Raw genomic sequence first — 20,037 nt, 5'->3', positions numbered from 1 at the left:
CTAAGGTTTTCACCTTACAATGTGAAGTAGATTGAGATGATGTATGTTGGGCCTTTTCACACCTAAATTGTTTGGTCTGGACTTTCAGACTACTCAGTTTGATCTGAACCAAAACGATAGGTGCTCTGACAAAGAATGGTGGTCTCAACTGGAGGAGCAGACGCCCCATAAATAGGGACTGACAGTCCCTGCCACATCGGTCATGGGTTGGCTCAACACCAACCCATGCCAGCATTTGCTACATGTTGTTCTAAAAAGGGTTCAAATGTATAACAATCAAAAAGGGTGGTCTTGGTCCAGATCAAACTGACCAATGGTTCTGTTTGTTTCTAGTGTGAAAACAAGAATCTGATCTAAAAAAAAACCAATGTTGACTACTGGGAGATGCAGTCCACATGAGTAAAGATGACGGGATGATTCTATGACACGGTCTTATGTTAACCTGGTGTAAACTTGAACCTGCATCCAGAGTAAAATTAACAAGCTTGAGAAAAACTTAAAACATTCTAAATAGGACAAACCTGGAGCAAAAAAATAAATAAAAAATGCACTAGTGTGCAGAAAGAAGAAATTCTGTTAAGGAGACTTGGTATGAGGTATGTAGTTGTATGTAGTGAACCTGAGCTTTTTAAGAAGGACCATCAATGACCTCTAGAAGTATCTGCAGTCCAAGTTCCTTCAGAAACACTGTCTGAAAGGCTTTTAACACTGGGACAGAACAGAGCTAAAATGGCTTGACAGATATCAAACTGACCACACCCAGGTTTTCAGCTGAATTAAAATTAAAATATTATCCATAACCAGGCAACATGTTGAATGTTTTCAGTTGTGTATATTATGACATTGTCACTTTTTTTTTTTTTAATTATTTTTTTGGCCTTTTTGTCTTTATTGGATAGGTGCAGGAAGACAGACAGGAAAGGAGGGAGAAGAGTTTGGGAAAGACATGCAACAAAGGGCCGTGGGTGGGAATCGAACCCAGGCTGCCACGCTGGGGAACAGCCCCTGTATATGGGTCACCGTTGAGCTATCAGGGTGCCCGATGTTGTGACCTTTGAGATAATATCTGTGAACAGTACCACAGACCTTCCAACCATTGTTGGTTCAGGGAAAACCCTGTGAACTTTGACAACTTCTAAAATAGTAAAGGAGAGATCAACTTCAATGCTAGTAGCTTAGCGGTTCCACAGTACAGGAGAAAAGGGGTGCCATTCTGGTCACACTCTTTGACACAACACACAAGAACAGTGCTCTGGATGAAAGGTCTCTTGTTCATTCTCTGACCAAAGCGCCTTTCAGATATGGTAGACGGAACATTACTGGCTTAAAGTGACATAATTCTATTAATTCAGGCATAGGCGACTTTTCCGTTATTGTTCCTTATGGCTCCATTTCACAGTAGTGGAGAAAGCCATGGTACGCAGGTGATATTTGTCATTCACATGAGACTAGTCAATACACCAAGTGATTTATAATTCAAATTATATTAATACAATACTAATACAAAACCAACAATAAAAGCACTCAGTGATTGCAGTACTCCTCCAAAGCTGCTTGGCCTTTGTATCATTTCTGACAGGTGAAATCTTTAATGAAAATGACCTTATGCTGAGCACAGGCGTGTGTTATGCATGTGTACGTTATGATACCGAATCGTATGACCCGCGGGTGGTGGGAATTGATGGGACTCGGAAACACCCTCACAATTTAATCAATTATTCCTTGTATCACTGGATGAATTTGGACGAATATTGGTGCTGTAATGTGGAAAATCTTTCCTTCAATAATTCCATACAACTCAAAGTACCACTGCCAGTGTGTCTATCCGTTAATGTGGCAGTTCAGATGAGGCTTGGGAGAAATTAGACATTACATAACATTATTAGAAAATGGAATTCCAGGTCAGACTTATACGATTGCTGGCGTGACTTCTACAGAAACCTGACTAAGGTGCACATTCAGACGCAAAGTTGACACGGTAAACTGCCGTCAGATTAACAGAACAGAGTGCACGTCTGAAAGGGGCTTACTAAGATAGACTTGACAATGTAAAACAAAAACCTCAGTAAATGAGCCTTCACTGATTATTGCAAATCAATACAAAATTATTCAGAGTTATCACCTGAAACATTTCTACCCTTATGGGAGTCGTCTCTTCTTCAAAGGGGTCACTGAATGCTTTGATGAGGTTGAAAATGGTGAATTGTACGCTGTGGCCTTTGCAGTTACCAGATGATCACTTTATGGAGACTTTGGACCCACATGTTGGATAGCTCTTCCCATAATGAAAACATTGAATGAGGGGTTATCATTTAGAAAAATGGGATTACACTGTTTCCATTTCATTTGAGAGTCTTGTAATTCCAAGGTTAAGGCACACTGAGCTGTTCTGGCTGCGTGTGGATGCCTAAAACCTTATGAAGACATTTAATGTTGCTTTTGTCACCCATCTGTGTCCAGCATGTCATTGTCATCAAAGCTAAAAGTAAGTGCTTCTGGCAAGCACTTCTAAAGGGCTTCAGCCTAAACCCTGAATTTTTTATACATTTTCCTTATACTCAGTCCAACTAATTGCATGAAAGTCAAGCTCTATGTCTTCTCAGTTGCACTAACCTTGGTCATTAGGCTTTAGCCATTCAATAGTAGATTCTCTAAGTCATTTATTACTTCACCAAGGAATGCGGCAGAGTTAAGTGACAATCGGCGTACATTTGTCTGTCTGTTAGTAATGTTACTCAAAAACGGACTAATGGATTTGAGTGAAATTTTCAGGGAAGGTCAGAAATGACACAAGGACCAAGTGATTAGATTTAGGTAGTGATGCTGCTAATAGTCTGGATCCAAAGATTTGTTAAAGATTTCTGTATCATTGTCAGATAGCAGCACGATGTCACAAGTGAACACTATGTCAGCTGCCCGCTGACGATCACATGATTGTGATCCTACTACAAATCCACCGCTGAGGACTTATCAGGACTTTTCCGTCAGAAATGATCCAAGGAAACTGTGGGGGTTCCCGCCGCCCGCTACATATTTAGGTCACATGATTCGGTATCATAACGTACACATGCATAACACACACCTGTGCTCAGGTCATTTTGTTTGTGGGTGCATCTATATTAAATGGACACATTTTATGGTTGATTCATTTATAAAAATGAACTAGCAATTTGGCGAAAATTCGGAACAAGCGTGACTAAAAATTTGAGTTTTTCTGGCAGCCATTTAATCTGTCTGCTGCTGCTACCACCGACTAGAACATTTACCTGTAGCCTGAACTGGGTTCTTTCTTTTCCATCTGAGCTAAATTAGATGTAGTTAGCTAAGGTTAGCTAAAGGTAATCAGTCACCTTACTGTAAAGTGCTACGACGTGGCATATGTTGCTAATTGACGCTAGCTAGCCTTTAAGAAGTAAACAGGGTTGACATATGCTATGCCATTGTGTTCAAGGTGTAGTAAGTGATATTTATTGCAGTAATACAATGCTGTTGCTACTACCGGTCCAAACCATATCATCTTCAGAATGAAATCATGGGAATGCCTAATAAAAAGCCGACATTAAGACACATGGGAGTGACTGATCAATGAGTCAGTTGATTAAAGAGGATGATTGGCTATGGAGTAAGAAAAAAATTAGGAGAAAGAGGGAAGGCGCTGTAGACCAGGGAGGGAATTAAGTAAAAAAGGCTAACAAAACGACAAAAGAGTGGGAGATGAGGGGGAAAAAAATGAAGTTTAGGAGAACAGGATTGCAGAGAGCACAAAAGGAGAAGAAGAGACGAGAATATGTCATAAGAGGAGAGGATAAAGGCATTAAAGGGAAGGATAATCACAGCCATATACAGTTTTGACCAGATATTTTTCTTGCAGTGTTTATTTTTGCTCTATTATGATCTCCATGGTTTTACTGTTTGTCCAGAACAGTTTCTGCATTCATATCATACTGTAGCTATACAGTAAATTATATGTTAAACATCAGCAATGGTAGTCAACTTCAGTGGCAATTTCAGACTGATGAAATACTAAGGATAAAATATTCTATGCCATGCTTGTTTGTGTTGTTCCTATAATGGAAAATATTGTAATTATTATGTATGGACTACAGCTAAAAGTGTAAAAATGGCTAAGTACATAAATAACTTGCATTCATCAGTGTCGTCCTAAGTAATGTTTTTGTGACTTGCAGTTGTATTGTTTGCATTTAGTTTTGATTACTGTGACAGCAGGTGATGCCAGGTGGAAGTTAGATTCGTGATTCTGTTTCATTTTGGTTATTTTTTGGTTCGGTTTTCCTGGTTTGTTTACTTTATAGAATAGACTCTTTGGTTTGTTGTTTTGGCCAGTGTCCATCCCAAGATCAAGGATCATATCCATGTGTCTGGAAAAGAATTTAAAATTGTGTAAATGAATGTAAAAATCCAATTTATTGCATTTTGTGGCTGCTGGGTGGGTTACCTGATAGACACATTTTATGTTATGTCTCGGCCACCTCTAGTTTTGTCTTCTAGTTTTTCTTGGAGTGTAGGGAAAATAATAGGAAGAGTATTTTCTTTGGGTAATTTTTGATAATTTTGAATTATCAATTTTGTGACCCCTCCTTCTTAGGAAAAAAAAATAAAAGTTCAACAAAATTTGTGTTAAATCAGTGGTGTCCAACATGAGGCCCGCGGGCCAAAAGCGGCCCTCCAGAGGGTCCAATCTGGCCCTCAAAGTGTAAAAATTCCAGAGAAGACATTAACTGCAGATTGTAAATTAGTGAAACTATAAATTTAAAATCATTTCTAGACCATGACAAGTTGTGTAGATCATAAAGTAAAATACTAGATTGTTCATTGTTCTTTTGTCGTTTTGTGTCTCATTTTTGTAATATTTTGTCTTGTTTTTGTTGTTTTTGTCTCTTTTTGTCTGACTTTTGTTCCATGTTTTTGTCATTTTGTGTTTCCTTTTCATCTCGCTTGTGTTTTTTTGTCTCCTTTTTGTCGTTTTGTGTTTTGCTTTAGTCGTTGTTTTGTGTATCATTTGTGTCATTTTGTGTTTTTTCTGTCTGGCTTGTGTTGTCTACTTTTTAGTCATTTTGTTTCACACTTTTGTCATTTTTGGTCTTGTTTGTGACTTGTGTTTGTTGTTTGTCCATTTTTTGTCACATTTTAACATCTTCCTCTCATTTTTTGTTTTGTTTCACGTCGTTTGTCTCATTTTTGTCATATTTTGTCTTATTTTTGTCTTGTGTCTTTTTTGTCTGACATTTGTTGTTTTGATCATAAAGTAAAATCATTCAGTTACTAAATGCTTTGTGCCTTTATAGAAACACTGTGATCTGGAAGTTGTAATGTAGAAATGGTAAACTAAGGCATAATACTGTTGAAATTGAATTTTTTTTTTTTTCAGAAATTTTAGGTTGTTCACAACATTTTGTAAAACAATAGTTCATTAAATGTGATCATTTTCAGAATGGACTCTTTTGCACTAAAACAAAGGCAAAAAATTGGCATTATTTATAGGTTATTATGCTGTGACTTTACTAGTCCGGCCTGCTGGAAATCAAACTGGGCTGAATGTGGAACCTGGAGTAGAATGAGTTTGACACCCCTGTGTTAGATTGTCCACTGAGCACAGCCTAGATTATAAGATTGTGAACAAAACAGGGGGTGCTGCTAGAATATCTCGGCTCTATCTGCAGTTCATTCGTCAAAGTTAAACTTCACCTTCACTTTCTGGCGATGAAAACATTTCACAAATAAAAATCAGTGCCGGTCTTATGTTTGTGAAACAAAGCAATGTGGTTTTGAAACAAATATCCGTGTGTCTGAGTGAGTTAACATCAATAGAATAAGACCGACAAATTCACAAATTAAGATGCATAAACACGTAAAGATTTCTACTTTACTGAAGAGGAAGTTTGCCATTGAAGCTGCTTTGCACCACCATGATATGAATCCAGCTGTTCTTGGAGCTGCTGTTTGATGGTATGAATTGGCACCAATTAAGAGTTCGTCGTCAAAACTTTGTCTATGACTGTGAGGTGAGGACAGTTTTAGCCATCAATCATCTCTCTCCTACCCGTGTTAGATCTTGACGCTCTCAACGCCGTAAACGTTGTAGCCCTCTTTATAGGTGGCGTAGTTTGGCTGGTGGCTGGGGGACAGCAGGTTGAAGTTGGGGGCATGTTGAGGAGAAGACAGAGTGTGTGTGTAGTTTCCTGTATGCTGGGGTGATGACAAGGTGTTGGTTGCCACCTTAATAACAAAAATAAAGTCATCGTTATTGCTATACTAATTCCTCCCATGGAACAATGACTCTTCAGCTGTGTGACCGAGATTATTACTAGTTCAAGTCACAAATAGTTTGAGCACTCGTAACACCAGTAGTAGATAACTGCAGAACAAAAACAAAATGTCTGTACATTACAGAAGGAGAGAAAGAGAAAGAAAATAGCCTTTCAAGGTCTGGCTATGCAAGAAGATTTGGTAAAAATGGAATTACTTTCTCACTGTAAATAGCAATAGCATGGTGTGTCTACTGATAATACAATAAAAAGAGGACAGTTACACAGTGACATACAGAGAAAAATCTGTCAAAAAAAACAATTATGGAAGTTATGTTTGTTGTTATGTAAGTATTACTACTTTTTATTGTAGTAGTTTTTGCCACCTAGGATCTTCTTATCCTATTATTTTAACAGTTTAAAAAAAACTGTTTTCAGTCTGGACCAATTTGTCATTTCAGCTTTTGCCCCTGATAATGTAGCTCCCACTATCATGAGGGCACAAAAAATACTCAGCAACAAAAATGTAATAATTATTGGACAATACAGATAGACCCAGAAAGCAATGACTTGTAATTAGAACCTGAAATTTGAAACATCGACTGCAAAGGCCAAGAAGAAGAAACAGTAACTTTAAATTCCAATGTAAGACATTATGTTAGAGATGCTAATAATAACATTAAAACTACTTCTGTGCTTTATTTCCATTTCTAATTTAACTGCCATGTTCATAATTATTCATGAAATTGTTTCAGATTTTGAGTAAATGCAGCTTTAATACTGTTCCAAATGTTTCTGGTAATTATTGCCATGTTCTGTAGCATTGCAGTACAGGAGGTCCTCGGTTTACGACGTCCTCGACTTACGTCGTTACGTCGGAACTGATTCGGTGGAACTAGTTGGCGAGCAGAGAGAACGAAAACGTTGTCACGCGGTGCTATAATACGCTATATGGTGCTTTATTTACATTTGCCATCACATTGGATTATGCTACATTTGCTAACTTCATGATGGTTCCCAAGTGTAAGTCAGACTCTTGTGTTTCAGTGTGAGCTAATGAATGTTTGTCGTTACTGTAGTTGTGCAGATAATGTAAACTGATCAACATCATGACACACCTAACAGCTTTGTTTACAGTTTCACCAGAGTTCTGACTTACGGCGAAAATTGACTTACGTCACACCGTAGGAAAAGTACTCCGATGTAAGTCGAGGACCTCCTGTATACTGTAAACCAAGAACATATGATGCAGTAGGTCTCTAATCCTGACTAAAACCAAAGAGATTCCTGAATTTGCTGTTAGAATCCAGTGAGAGAGTTGCACAATGAGGCTTCCTGCTTTGAGTGTCCTTAAACACTGACCAAGAAGGACTCCACTTCTCCAAGACAAACACACAAAAGCCTTTGCACAACCTCCCCTGGAGAAAAAAGAAAGCTTTTGATCATCATTTCTGTGTTCTGATGACACAACAATGGACTCCAATGTTTGGACACAGAGACGTGGCTTTTGTTTGACGAAAGAAAGGCAAAGGATTCATGCCCCAAAACACAATTAAGCATAGATTGAGAGGAATTTGCAAGCTTTACTAAATGGTTTTGGTAAACATAACATTAATGACAGGAAAGTTATCAGAAGCCCCTAACTTACTTTAAGTTTATCATCTTTAACCCTCTGATGTGCAACATGGGTAAAAAGATACCCATACTCCATTGAATATCGGTCACTTTTGACCCATGTTGCGCATCAAAGGGTTAATGAAAAACAGCTAAAAGTTCACAAGATCTCGTGCTTATGAAGATGAAAGTAAAAGCTGATGCAGTCCATTATCATCTACATCTACAGTCCTGTCTTATGCAATCCATAAGAAATAATGCTACATTCTTACATTATTTGGGTGACAATAACAATGTAAAGGGGAATTGCATTTTTCATTTTAACTTACAAACATGCAAAAGAAACTCATGTTAAATATCAAACATCACTATATGATGGACAGCTGATGTGTTTAAATATGGCAAAATGTTAATTATGCACTGGTGGGTAAATAAAACAAACAAACAAACTTACAAAAACAGTATCCCTAAGGAATCAGGAAACCAAGAGCATCACTAATTCCAGCTTTAAGAGATGGTGCACATTGGGACCACAAGGACACACTTAAATCTTGGCATATATAGAATAGCATAATGTTGGCATTCTGACTTTTAAAGCTTTAAAAAGAGACAGAAGACCAAACAGTAATGTAGCGTAATAAGGAGCAGAACATTCCAGAGCAACACACAAAGACCCACAGACTCTCTCCCAAAGCTGTAAATTTGGTAAGACACCATTTCAGGAGACAGCTGACCCAAAATTCACCTCCAAATGGAACATCTGCTGATCAGATGTTTACTACTAGGACCACTCACAGCACTTTGAGACAATAGGATGCCTCCTACCTCCACTAGAATCTGATAAGGATCATAAAGTGTCAACTGTGAGGAAAACCACACCTCTGCAGAAGAGGATGGGCATTCTGACCTTCTGATCTCCCTAACTAACACACAGAGAACTTTCTACACAGGAATGAATAGAACAGTTTAAATCAGAACATTAAAGAAATGCATCATAATCGAAATAATGATCTGGACTCAGTTTCTGATACCAGGTTGATCAGGACCAGTATAGAAGAAGAACACATCAAATCTGAAGTGTTTGTGGAAGATGCACATGTATGAGACACAAACACCTCCTCTCTCTTTGAGGCATCAGACCACAGCCATAAAAGACACAGAGAGACTTTTTACTCGAAGAATATATTCTCCCTATGTCTTCTTTTTCATATTATTAGTGAATGTATATGCTTTTGTGTTTAATCATGTTATAAGTTTACTTCAATGTAGCCTCAAGTCTACAATTTGTAAGTTTATTCTTATTTTTGCACCTTTTATTATTATCTCAGGAACTATATGAGATAAACATGTGTTCGGTGTCATTTTAATCATGTATTCGGTGTTATTTCAGATCTGTGATCATCATAAATATTGAACAATTGGAATTCTACATTTAAGAAATTCACTAAAAATAGGTTCTAAAGGTATTTGGCCTCTGACCTCTCCTGGACAGTGAAGCTCAACACCACCCCTTGGGAGGAACATATCCATGATTGGTTAGATGCTGATTTGCATTTGGCTCCAAAGTTTTCTATATAGAGGAAAGTAACTGGAATGCAACTTGGTTTTGTTATAGCTTTTCTTTTGGGTTTTCTTGAGTTTTTGTTTTTGACCTTCAGAATGTAACTTGGGCTTTTAGAAAAATTCAACCTGGGCTTGTAAGAATGGGCTTGTAACAAAGGATCTTAGAAAAATTGACTCTTAGAAGAATGCAACTGGACTTAAGAATTACTTAAGAACTACAACAGCGCAAATATTTTCTTGATAACTATGAGCTTTGACTCTGTTTTTACTGCGGCACGCTTTGCAATGCAAACCTGCCAAAGTGTCTTCTTGTCTCTGCGTTCCTGAACCAACTCATCCAGCAGATCATCACAGCTCCACATCCTACAGCGGCTACACAAGGATCACTTTCCTTCTGCTAAACGGGTGAATTTACAAATTAAAATTTGTTTTCCAATTCCAGATTCTAAATTCATCACCTTTTCTACCAACTGTTTCCAGTGACGATCACAGTTCACTAGTTTATCTGCATTTATTCATTCATTTATTCACTGTCTGTTGTTGTTATGTCACTGTTGTTTATTGTTTGTTTGTAGTATTAGTTAATAAATGTTTGTATATAATTATCATGAGTTCTACCGTGTATTTCTTTGTTTTGGGAAAAGGAGGTCAATGAAATCAGAGTTCATGACTTTCATAATGAGACTGATCAACTTCATTTTAATCAAAGTCTCTTTGTGACTTATCCTAAATTATTATTTTCCTCAGGCAAGCTGAGGATGGTGCCCCTAAATTAACGAGTGCAATTTTAATCATAAAGTAGTAGAGTTTCTACCATTTCTACATGTTCCGCTACAATACTGTAAACTATATACTATAAATCATTAGGTGGTAAAATTTCAATAATTGACAAAATATATTGGCATAGCAGCTTTTTTCTGTTGCAAATAAGACATAAAATTCCTTTTGCAGTTACATTACACCAAAGCAATGTAAACTACCATTAACAATATGCTCATTGTTGAGGTTTTAGGGTTGGCATTGTACTGGATGGCAACACAGAGCCATGTGTTTTAAAACTCTCCCCACAGATTATATTTGCATACTCATATTTTACTGTCAAATGTCACATTTGCCATGTGGCATCAACGATATGGTGCTTTGACTAGTTGTAAATGTTGGCTGCTTGAAATGGATTACAGCATGATTGCCCTGCTGACCAAAGTTGTCAAACAAGCTTGAGGGCAGTAGTATACAGTTACCTTGTCTTTTGTGTTACCTGTAAATGACATCCAGCAAAAGTCCTCAATCTTTCACCATTAAATCAGCATGAATAGTCCAAGAGAAATAAGCCTACATCCATACCAGCTTGGATGTGGTTGGACATGGACAAAGACTGTGACTACTGGCTTAAGAGAATACCATTCAAACAGCCAGCCCATAGAGAGAGGATATATGCTACGTACGTGGGAACTATGGAAGACCAAACTCACACTGACTGAGAGGCAGCTGGTGGCCCAGTGCTCAAACATCAACAGAAAGAAGCTACTATCACAGCTGAAACTGGAGAGGCTTGAACAGAATGAAAACACGCTAGAGGTAGAACCCAAGCTACAGGTTGTGCAAAGACATCCCTGAAACAGTCCAGCACAAAGTAGCAAGGTGGAAGATGCAAGCTGGGACAGAATACACTCAACTGAATGACTGGCATAGTGAATGTGCCTACATCTATGCCAGGGTAGAAGAACAACACAGCTAAGATCCCCGAGGACTTTCAGTTCCAAACTGACATTTAGCTGGTGGCTAATGACCCAGACATAGCGATGGTTGCTAAGGTGAAGAAGAGAGCAGCTGTGACAGATGTGGCAAGCCCAACTGACAGTAACACAACTGTCAAAAAACAACCACAGAGACAAAAAACAATCCCAGAAAGATGCAACATGGCCACAAAGAGACGTAAAATCACTGCAAAGAGACAAAAAACAACCATATAGAGATGTATGATGGCCACAGAGACAACAAACAACCCCAGAAAGACGCAACATGGTCACAAAGAGACACAAAATGGCCGCAAAGTGACAACAAACATCCACAGAGACAAAAAAACAACCCCAGGAAGACATAAAATGATCACGAGATCCAAAATGACCACGAAGAGACACAAAATGGCCACAAAGAGACACAAAATGGGGGGTTCAGGCTTATGGGTTCTATAAAGCGCCTTGAGACAATCGGACCTGTAATTAGCGCTATATAAATAAAACTGAATTGAACTGAAGAAGGACCATGAGAAAATTGAGAAGTACCAAGGACTTAGAGGGAATGAACATAAGTAAACATAAAGGTGAAGCTAAAAAAAAATAGCAACTCAATGTTAAATTAACACTCAACAGTGTCAAAAAGTAGTATCTAAACTCTGTCATACCATCCCTAGTTTGACACAAATGGAAATACAATATATATCACATTAACCTTTTTTTGAATTAAACATTCAAGATACGTAGTGAGTAAAACATAGAACGTACCTTCATTTTTTTGGCCTCAGCCCGACTCTTGTAGCAAAACTCTACCAGCGCCACCATCATGGCTAGACCCAGACCTCCGACTAGGATGTAGAAGACTCCTGCTACATTACTAAGAGACAGAGCGCTGGTCTTCTCCTGGTACACACCAACACACAAAGGAAAAGACAGCCAAGTCACCCCAAGAAAGGGATTAGTGTGGTTATCTAATTATAAAACCTGTCAAACTGTCAGTCAAACATTTCAATTTAGCAGCATCAAACTGAACTATTCTTTCATTAACTCGTCGTAAATACATAGGAGAGCTATAGAGTAGACGGCACAGAGTTACAAACACATTTAAAACATTCTTTCCCCTCATCACTGTCTGTGTGTAAATCAGTGGGTACCTGTATGTGATCAAAGACATACAAACAGGGAGAATGACGTACTAAAAGTCTACAGAGTTCTCCACATTAGTACGATTTGCAGTGTCTGTTCCATCTGTGAGACAGGAGGTCGTCCAGAGTGGTCATTTCAGAATAGCTGTGAACACTTTTACATCTTTAGACGCTGTCACAGATAAACAGAGAACATTTTTGTTCTACTAAAACATCGGCAAAGGAAAGTCTTAGAGTTTTTCGAACATTTTTTTACTCCCTAATTACTGGTGTCTTATGTTTTTTTTTTTGGTTAACTGTGGTTTAATTTGTACAAATTGGCACCCAGCAGAGAAGCAGTGAGGTGCATGCTGTATTAGATGTTTTTTTGTTTCACCATTGTTGTCATTTAGGTTTGCAGCAGACAGTCTTTACACAATGATGTACAGGGGAGCTGGCAAACCACATGTCTGTACTCATGATTCATTCACACAGTCTGCTGTCTACACTAACATTAACATAACAGTTCCTCCATGAATTCACGATGAAGCGATCCCAACAGTTCAGGCGAATTCAACCAATCTCCGTGAATTCTGCGCGACCTTGCGATTTTGTCCCATCACCGCAATTTTGTTCCGCCTCCCGTGAGTTCCACCAAGTCACCATCGCAAGCGTGATGCATGTACGTCACCGAATTCACTTCCTTGTTTCTGGTTTGAAGATGCAGACATGTTCCATTCTAATGTCTCTCATTTACCAAAAAAAAAATTACTGCTAAAGACCGTGAAAAACAATAACCTGATGTTCTTCACCAAAGCGGAGCTAAACTGTTTTACAACCCGAGCAATATTGTGGTGGAATACAAACTGAACAATCTAGTATTTTACTTTATCATCAAAATGATAAAAAAGCAACAAAAACAAAACAAAATACTACACAAATGAGAAACAAAATGACTAGAGACGCAAAATGGCAGAAATGAGGAACAAAATGGCAAAAATGAGACATAAAATGGCAAAAATGAGTAACAAAATGACACAAATGAGGACCAAAATGGCAAAAATGAGACACAAAATGACAAAAATGAGGAACAAAATGACACAAATGAGGAACAAAATGACAAAAACAAGACAAAATGACAAAAATAACACATAAAATGACAAAAACAAGATACAAAATGACAAAAATGGGACATAAAATGACAAAAATGAGGCAACACGACAAGATACAAATCACAAAAATGAGACTCAAAATGACTAAAAAGAAACACAAAATGACAAAAGTTAGACAAAAACCAACAAAAAGACACAATATTACAAAAATGAGATACAAAATGGCTAAAATGAGAAACAAAATGAGACAAATGACACAAACTAGACAAAAAAAGACAAAAGCGAAAAACAAAACAAAAAAATAGACAAATGAATGAAAATCATCGACTGACAAACACGTTTCTATCACCAAACATATTAGGAGAATGGCTGAAACGTCCAAATGTGATTCATTCAATAGTAAATGATCATTTAGTGCCTTAAATCTACCAACCACTTCATGTTAAACCAGTATCTGGCTGATGCTAATTTCCCACCGTGGTGTTCCAGCTTGTGGAAATGGGTTGGAGCGTGTCAAAGAATCAGTTTCAGAATAAATATTGTCAATTAAAATGTTGAAACGTGAAACATTGTCACTGTCTCCCAGCAATGTCATCGCAACAAATAGGCTTAAAACATTGCAACTTACTTCACAATTTTTAGAAAAGCTGCCACAAATTCAGGCATTTTAGGATGCACCAATCTGGGAAAAGCCCTGAAATCCTGGAGAGACTGATATAACAGTATTATAACAGTTCTACCCTGCTTACTAGATGTGAATTTAAGCTCTGTTGTCCCGAAACAGCACAGATTTGCAAACAAATGACAAATAGCTGTGACATGCACATTTTTGCAATTCTGGTGACCTCAGCCAGGCAAACACTTCAGAAGCTTTGCTTTAAAACAATACATGATGTTCAAGTGAAAACAGATTCCTACAAAGTAAATCAATTAAACCTATAAAATGTAAAATAACTGACTGCATAAGGATTCACCCCCTTTAAAATGACTCACCTAATTCAACACAGGGGCAGCCCACTGGTGGTCGAAGTCACACTATTGAGCATGCTGAATGTGTCTCAGTGATTATAGTATAAAGAATCATCTATCTGGAAGGTCCAGTCTCTGGTGAATCAGTACTCTTGGATAGAACTACACTGTGAAGACTAAAGAACACCAAGAAACTCTGTAAAAACTAAGACTAAGCAGGTCATTCGAGACGTCCCTCCCCCCCGCCCGGCAACGCTTTCCAGCTCTTCCTGAAGGATCCTGAGGCATTCCCAGGCCAGATGAGATACATAATCCCTCCAGAAGGTTCTGGGTCTACCCCGGGGTCTCCTCCCAGGAGGACGTGTTCAGAAAACCTCCAAAGGAAGTCTCCCTGGAGGCGTCAGAATCAGATGTCCAAACCACCTCAACTGGTTCCTTTAGAGGTGAAGGAGCAGCAGCTCTACTCTGAGCTCCCTCCAGATGTCTGAGCTTCTCCCCCTATCTCTAAGGCTGAGCCCGGACACCCTACAGAGGAAGCTCATTTCAGCTGCTTGTATCCATGATCTCATTCTTTCAGTTACTACCCAGAGCTCATGACCATAGGTGAGGGTTGGAACGTAGATGGATGGTAAACTGAGAGCTTCGCCTTACGACTCAGCTCCCTCTTCAGCACGACAGTTCGATACAACGTCCGCACTACTGCTGATGCCACACCTAGATAGGTGTGGCATCAGCAGTAGTGCCTGCCCATCTCACACTCTAGTTTACCATCACTCATGAACAAGATCCCGAGATACTTGAACTCCTTCACTTGGGGCTGCTACCCCAGCCAGAGGTGCATCTACTAAATACCAAGTTGAATGGGGTGAATACTTAACAAGTCACTTATTTTATGTTTTGTATTTTTAAGTCAGCTGACACTGCTTTGTAGAAACTTGTTCTTTTGATAGGCACAACATCAGGCCCGATCTGACCTACTGTCAAACATGTCCAGAAAATTGCAAAAAGGGTGCAAAGGCAAAGAAATAGACAAAGAAAATGACATACAAACTGTGCTTGCCCTCCCAGATGTTTTCCTGCTGTGAAGAATTAATGTAACACAAATGACCTCGACATATGAGCGTTTCTTACGTAACAATATTCAGAGCAGCTTACATCTGTTTTTCTACACTCATGCAGATTTGGAGTATGTTTGGTGACAGTGCCATTCATCAGCATGTACAGAAAATAAAGGTTTCTTCTTCATGGCAGCCGCAAAAATACAATTTCAGAACATGATCACCAACAATAAGTTGTACGTTTACTTGGTCTGTGTAAATTTCTGTCTCTCCTAATGAAACTCTTTCTTATTCTGACAGGACATTTTATGACAGATGTTTCACCCAATCTGGATGCTCTTTGAACTACCTTCAGCTGTAAATGGAACTGTCAAACCACTGGACATCTGCACAATCTGGCAGAGATGGCCAAACTGTGAAGGGTGTCCGGACTACTTCTGAGACTCTGTCTCTAACCTGCAATCACATTATTTCTTGTCTATTTAATTTTATACACAGCCGAAGCTCTTCCATCCTCTCTTGATCCCTTCTAATAGCTTTTCTTCTACTTCCTCATCAGTGCAACTATATATTTGGATGGATGACCGCCATGCTATCTGGTTTGCCCCCTTATTGTTAAGATGACAAGCTTGGGATTCAAGCAGTGAGTGGGAAAATACCACCATCTCAAGTGCCAGTAATATAAATGAACAGATCTAATCAGATTTACTGCAGGTGCTTCATCCTGTAATCACCATGCTTCCTCTGCATCCCCTCAAAGAGGCCAGCTCCCTCTGGTGCAGGTGCAGCCTTTTGGCAGAGCACTGACTTCCATGTCCAAACCATTGGAAATGAGGATAAAACCAACCAAGCAAAAAATAAACACAAAATAAAAAATGGTCCAGGCTCAGCATACCAACCCATCTAAAAAGTCTAATGGCACTTTTCCATTAGCACCTACTCGGCTCGACTCGGCTCAATTTGTGAGGTTTGATTGGACAGGGAGTGACGACACACCAGACCTGTACCATGGGCGAATGAAGAGACTTTTCTGTCTTTGGTGGTGGACCAAAGAATCCAGAGGGAGCTGGATGGAGAAAGTTTATCAGGAGGTCTCTGAGCAGATGGCCGCCCACGGACACAGCAGGACAATGAAGCAGTGTCGGGAGAAGCTGAAAAAGCTCAGAAGTGACTATCGGTCCATCAAGGACCACAATGGCCGGAGTGGGTCAAATTGGAGGTGTTGGAAGTGGTTTAGCCAAATGGACGCCATTTACGGCACCAACCGGTGAGCAAAGGGAGGGAGAGTGGCCTCGACTCCACCCATTATTCGAGACCATGTTCGAGGACGGGCTGCACAGTGGCTTGGTGGTTAGCACAGTTGCCTTGCACCTCGAAGATCCCCAGTTCGCGTCCCAGCTTTTCTGGGATCTTTCTGCATGGAGTTTGCCTGTTGTCCCTGTACATGCGTAGATTTTCTCCAGGTACTCCAGCTTCCTCCCACAGTCCAAAAACATGCTGAGATTAATTGGTGATTTTAAATTGCCTGTTGATGTGAATGCAAGTGTGATTGTTTGTCTCTATATGTAGACCTGTGATAGACTGTTACCTGTCCAGGATGTCCCCTGCCTTCGCCCCAAGACAGCTGGGATAGACTCCAGCATCCCCCACAACCCACAACCCTAATGAGGATTAAGCGGTGTATAGATAATGGATGGATGTTCGAGGACGGTGAGTGTTTTGTGACTCCACCCCCGATGAGGTGGTACTCAATTGTAATGGAAAACAACCTAAACCAAGTCGAGTCCAGTCCAGTCGAGTAGGTCCTAGTGGAAAAGCGCCTAAAATGTAATGCCACTGTTGTCCTTTTTGCTATTCCATCTCTGGTTTTGTGTATTATTTTGTGATTTTTGTGAACACATTTCCATCTCCTACTATACCTGGAGAAACGATTCTGTCCAAACACGGTTTCAGACAAACACACAAACAGACAGGCGTACTTAAGTGTTTGAACATACAGACTGACAGATGGCAAAATCAGATGAGTTCATGTTACAGTTGTACTGTTCTCAGAACACCACATTTTCCTTGCCTGCATTATACTTTCAAATATTGTTGAACCTGTCTATGTCGTAGACATTACAAACAGCTGTAGTGACCATGCTGTGCAAGCTTACCGTGCATGTTAAATGTGTGAACAGATATTGTGTTTCATTGACCCACAGACATAAAACTAACCTTATTGGTGGAGTCCTTGAAGCCACACTCTCCTTTATCGTACCACCACTTGTTTTTCATCTTGTCTAGGGTCCCTTGCTCATTCAGTTTCAATACGGCAAGGTTTACTGGCACTCTTCAATGGGAATAACATAAATAACATCATCAATGTTATCTTATGTTATTAATGAGGCAGCGGTTCTCACACTCTGGTCTAGCCACCAAGACAGGGCCCTTTAAGAACTGTTTATTGTCAGGAACCTCATTTGCCATTAAGGATTCATATTGAACTTTACAATATATTGCCACGTTACTTTCAAATTGGGGATTGCATTTTATAGGAGAGATTTCTAGAGCAATTATTTAGCAAATAGTGATTGTCAAATGCTAAATACTACTTTTGCACAGATTCTTATAGCCCCCAGGAGTTCTGCAGAGGTTCTGTAAACTGTTTACTATCACTGAGATTAATTAGACAAAGCTGTATCGAATAAAGTCTTGTCTTATCAAGGCCCTCCTGTTTGGTTTCTCAGACAGAGGCTGAGAGGTGCTGCAGCGAAAAGCCTTTCTGCTGTTTCAGTAACAGTGCTCCTCCAGGGCAAGAGCTGTAGATAAGAAGAGTTTGGATGGGTCTCGCAAACTCTTCATCGACAGCTCTTCTTCACTGTTGCTGCCATCTGGTGTGAGGTCGCCTGAACCTAATCTGGTCCTTGAGTCTGTCCTTACCCTGACCTCAACCAAACAGGGTGCAACATATCTGCAGAAGAAGCAGTACAGACTACGATGCTACCTGTTGGTGGTGCTCATCAGCTAATGCAAAATCTAGTGTTTAGTATTCATGTCATTCATATCTATGAGTTTTCATTTGTTTCCTAGAATTAATGATTAATAACATTAAAAGCACTGCTGGCATTTGTATTCACATGTGGCATTGCAGCTGTACTGCTTCTTCGCATTTTTTACATTTCATAACCATATTACCTTGCATGTTCTAGTGTGTGTGTGTGTGTGTGTGTGTGTGTGTGTGTGTGTGTGTGTGTGTGTGTGTGTGTGCTTGCGTGTGCATTAACCTTGCTCTCCCCTCCACCGCTGCCGCATTCTCCCTTGTCATACCACCACTTGTTTTTCAGTTTGTCCAGCAGCCCCTGCTCGTTCAACTTTAACACCGCCAGGTTCACCGCATTTCTACATGAACACAGTGGCTGTTAGCAGTTCAGTTGTCGTCATTGCCAGTCCTCCTGCTGGCATGCATGCTAGCAACATGTACTCTTAATTCTTAACATAAACAGAAAACAAACAGCTGGAAAGCTCTTTTTTTAAATCAGTAAACTCCTACTTGATGAGATGTTAAATGTCTTTGCGGCTACGCTCAACCTGTTGGAAATGTGAATGTGCAGCGATATGTCTGAGTTCTATCTGTCTTTATAGAACTAAAGTCCAATTAGGGCTTCTCTGGGGGTTCAGGCATATGGGTTCTGTAAAGCGTCTTGAGACAATTTGAATTGTAAATGTCGCTATAAGAATAAAAGATTGAACTGAAGTGAAAGGGATTGGTTCTGAAGGAAGGTTTTACATTAATTCAATCATTTCGCTCTTGCAATGTCAACATATGAGCCTCTCAGTTTTAAATGGTATTAACTTGTTTTTGCCAGTTGAATTGCCAAAAGTTGCCAGCAGCAGATTATCTCTTACTTATCTTCTGCGTTTACTATCCAGATGGCCAAAATAAAACCCTTCAAGGACATACATTAAATCGGAGTTGGATCCTTAAACTGGAATATCAAAGACAAACAGTTTGGGTAATGTTAAACCCTTTTGACATGCAACATGGGTCAAAAGTGACCCAAATCCAGTGGAAAATGTGTATCTCCTGACCCACACCACGCATCAAAGGGTTAATTATGATTACTTATTAATGACCATTTCCCTTCATTTGACTACCCACCTAGAGGTTAACTTAACATCCATGTGATTATCTGACATCTGCTTCTTGAGCTGTTGGACCAATCATGTCCCAAAGTGACTATAACTGGTCACACTGATAAACCATAGCTTTATGGGAAATGAGCTAAAAGCTATTTGGAAATTAAATGCATTTTTGAACACATTGATGTGTGCGTTGAGAAATTATCTAGTTTTCTGGCTACATAGTTGTATTTCAGTTGTCATATGGTGCTTTTTCACCGGCACCTACTCTACTCGACTCTACTGGGTTTGTGAGGTTTTCCATCAGGACGTAGTACCTGGTACCAGCTACTATTTTAGTTCCTACTGGGCCGGGGTTCCCAGCGAGCTGAGTGGAGCCGATAATGTGACGTCTACAGAGTGCAGGCCACTGATTGGACAGGGAGTGACGACACACCAGAGCGACTCCTTCACCAAAACCTGAGTGTTTTGTG

At 39.5% G+C, this 20,037-nt stretch overlaps 1 protein-coding gene across 4 annotated transcripts in view; it reads right to left on the bottom strand.

Annotated features, from left to right (window-relative positions):
- The window catches only part of LOC111570676 (glutamate receptor 2-like), a 78,908-nt gene that overhangs the window by 3,802 nt on the left and 55,069 nt on the right, over positions 1-20,037 (bottom strand). Inside the window, exons 17-19 of one of the 4 annotated variants that reach the window (XM_035949632.2) lie at positions 17,660-17,774; positions 11,948-12,082; positions 6,062-6,237 (exon numbers count right to left, since the gene is read on the bottom strand). In XM_035949632.2, the coding sequence (XP_035805525.2) occupies positions 6,067-6,237; positions 11,948-12,082; positions 17,660-17,774 (421 nt within the window). In that variant the 3' untranslated portion in view covers positions 6,062-6,066. Of the gene's footprint in view, positions 1-6,061; positions 6,238-11,947; positions 12,083-17,659; positions 17,775-18,708; positions 18,824-20,037 lie in introns of all 4 variants that reach the window. The other 3 variants (XM_023273565.3, XM_023273567.3, XM_023273566.3) reach the window with 3 other exon arrangements.

This window comes from Amphiprion ocellaris, chromosome 4 (assembly GCF_022539595.1).
Source record: "Amphiprion ocellaris isolate individual 3 ecotype Okinawa chromosome 4, ASM2253959v1, whole genome shotgun sequence".
In the NCBI taxonomy this organism is placed as follows: Eukaryota; Metazoa; Chordata; class Actinopteri; family Pomacentridae; genus Amphiprion; species Amphiprion ocellaris.
This window is presented reverse-complemented; position numbering and strand designations above follow the sequence as displayed.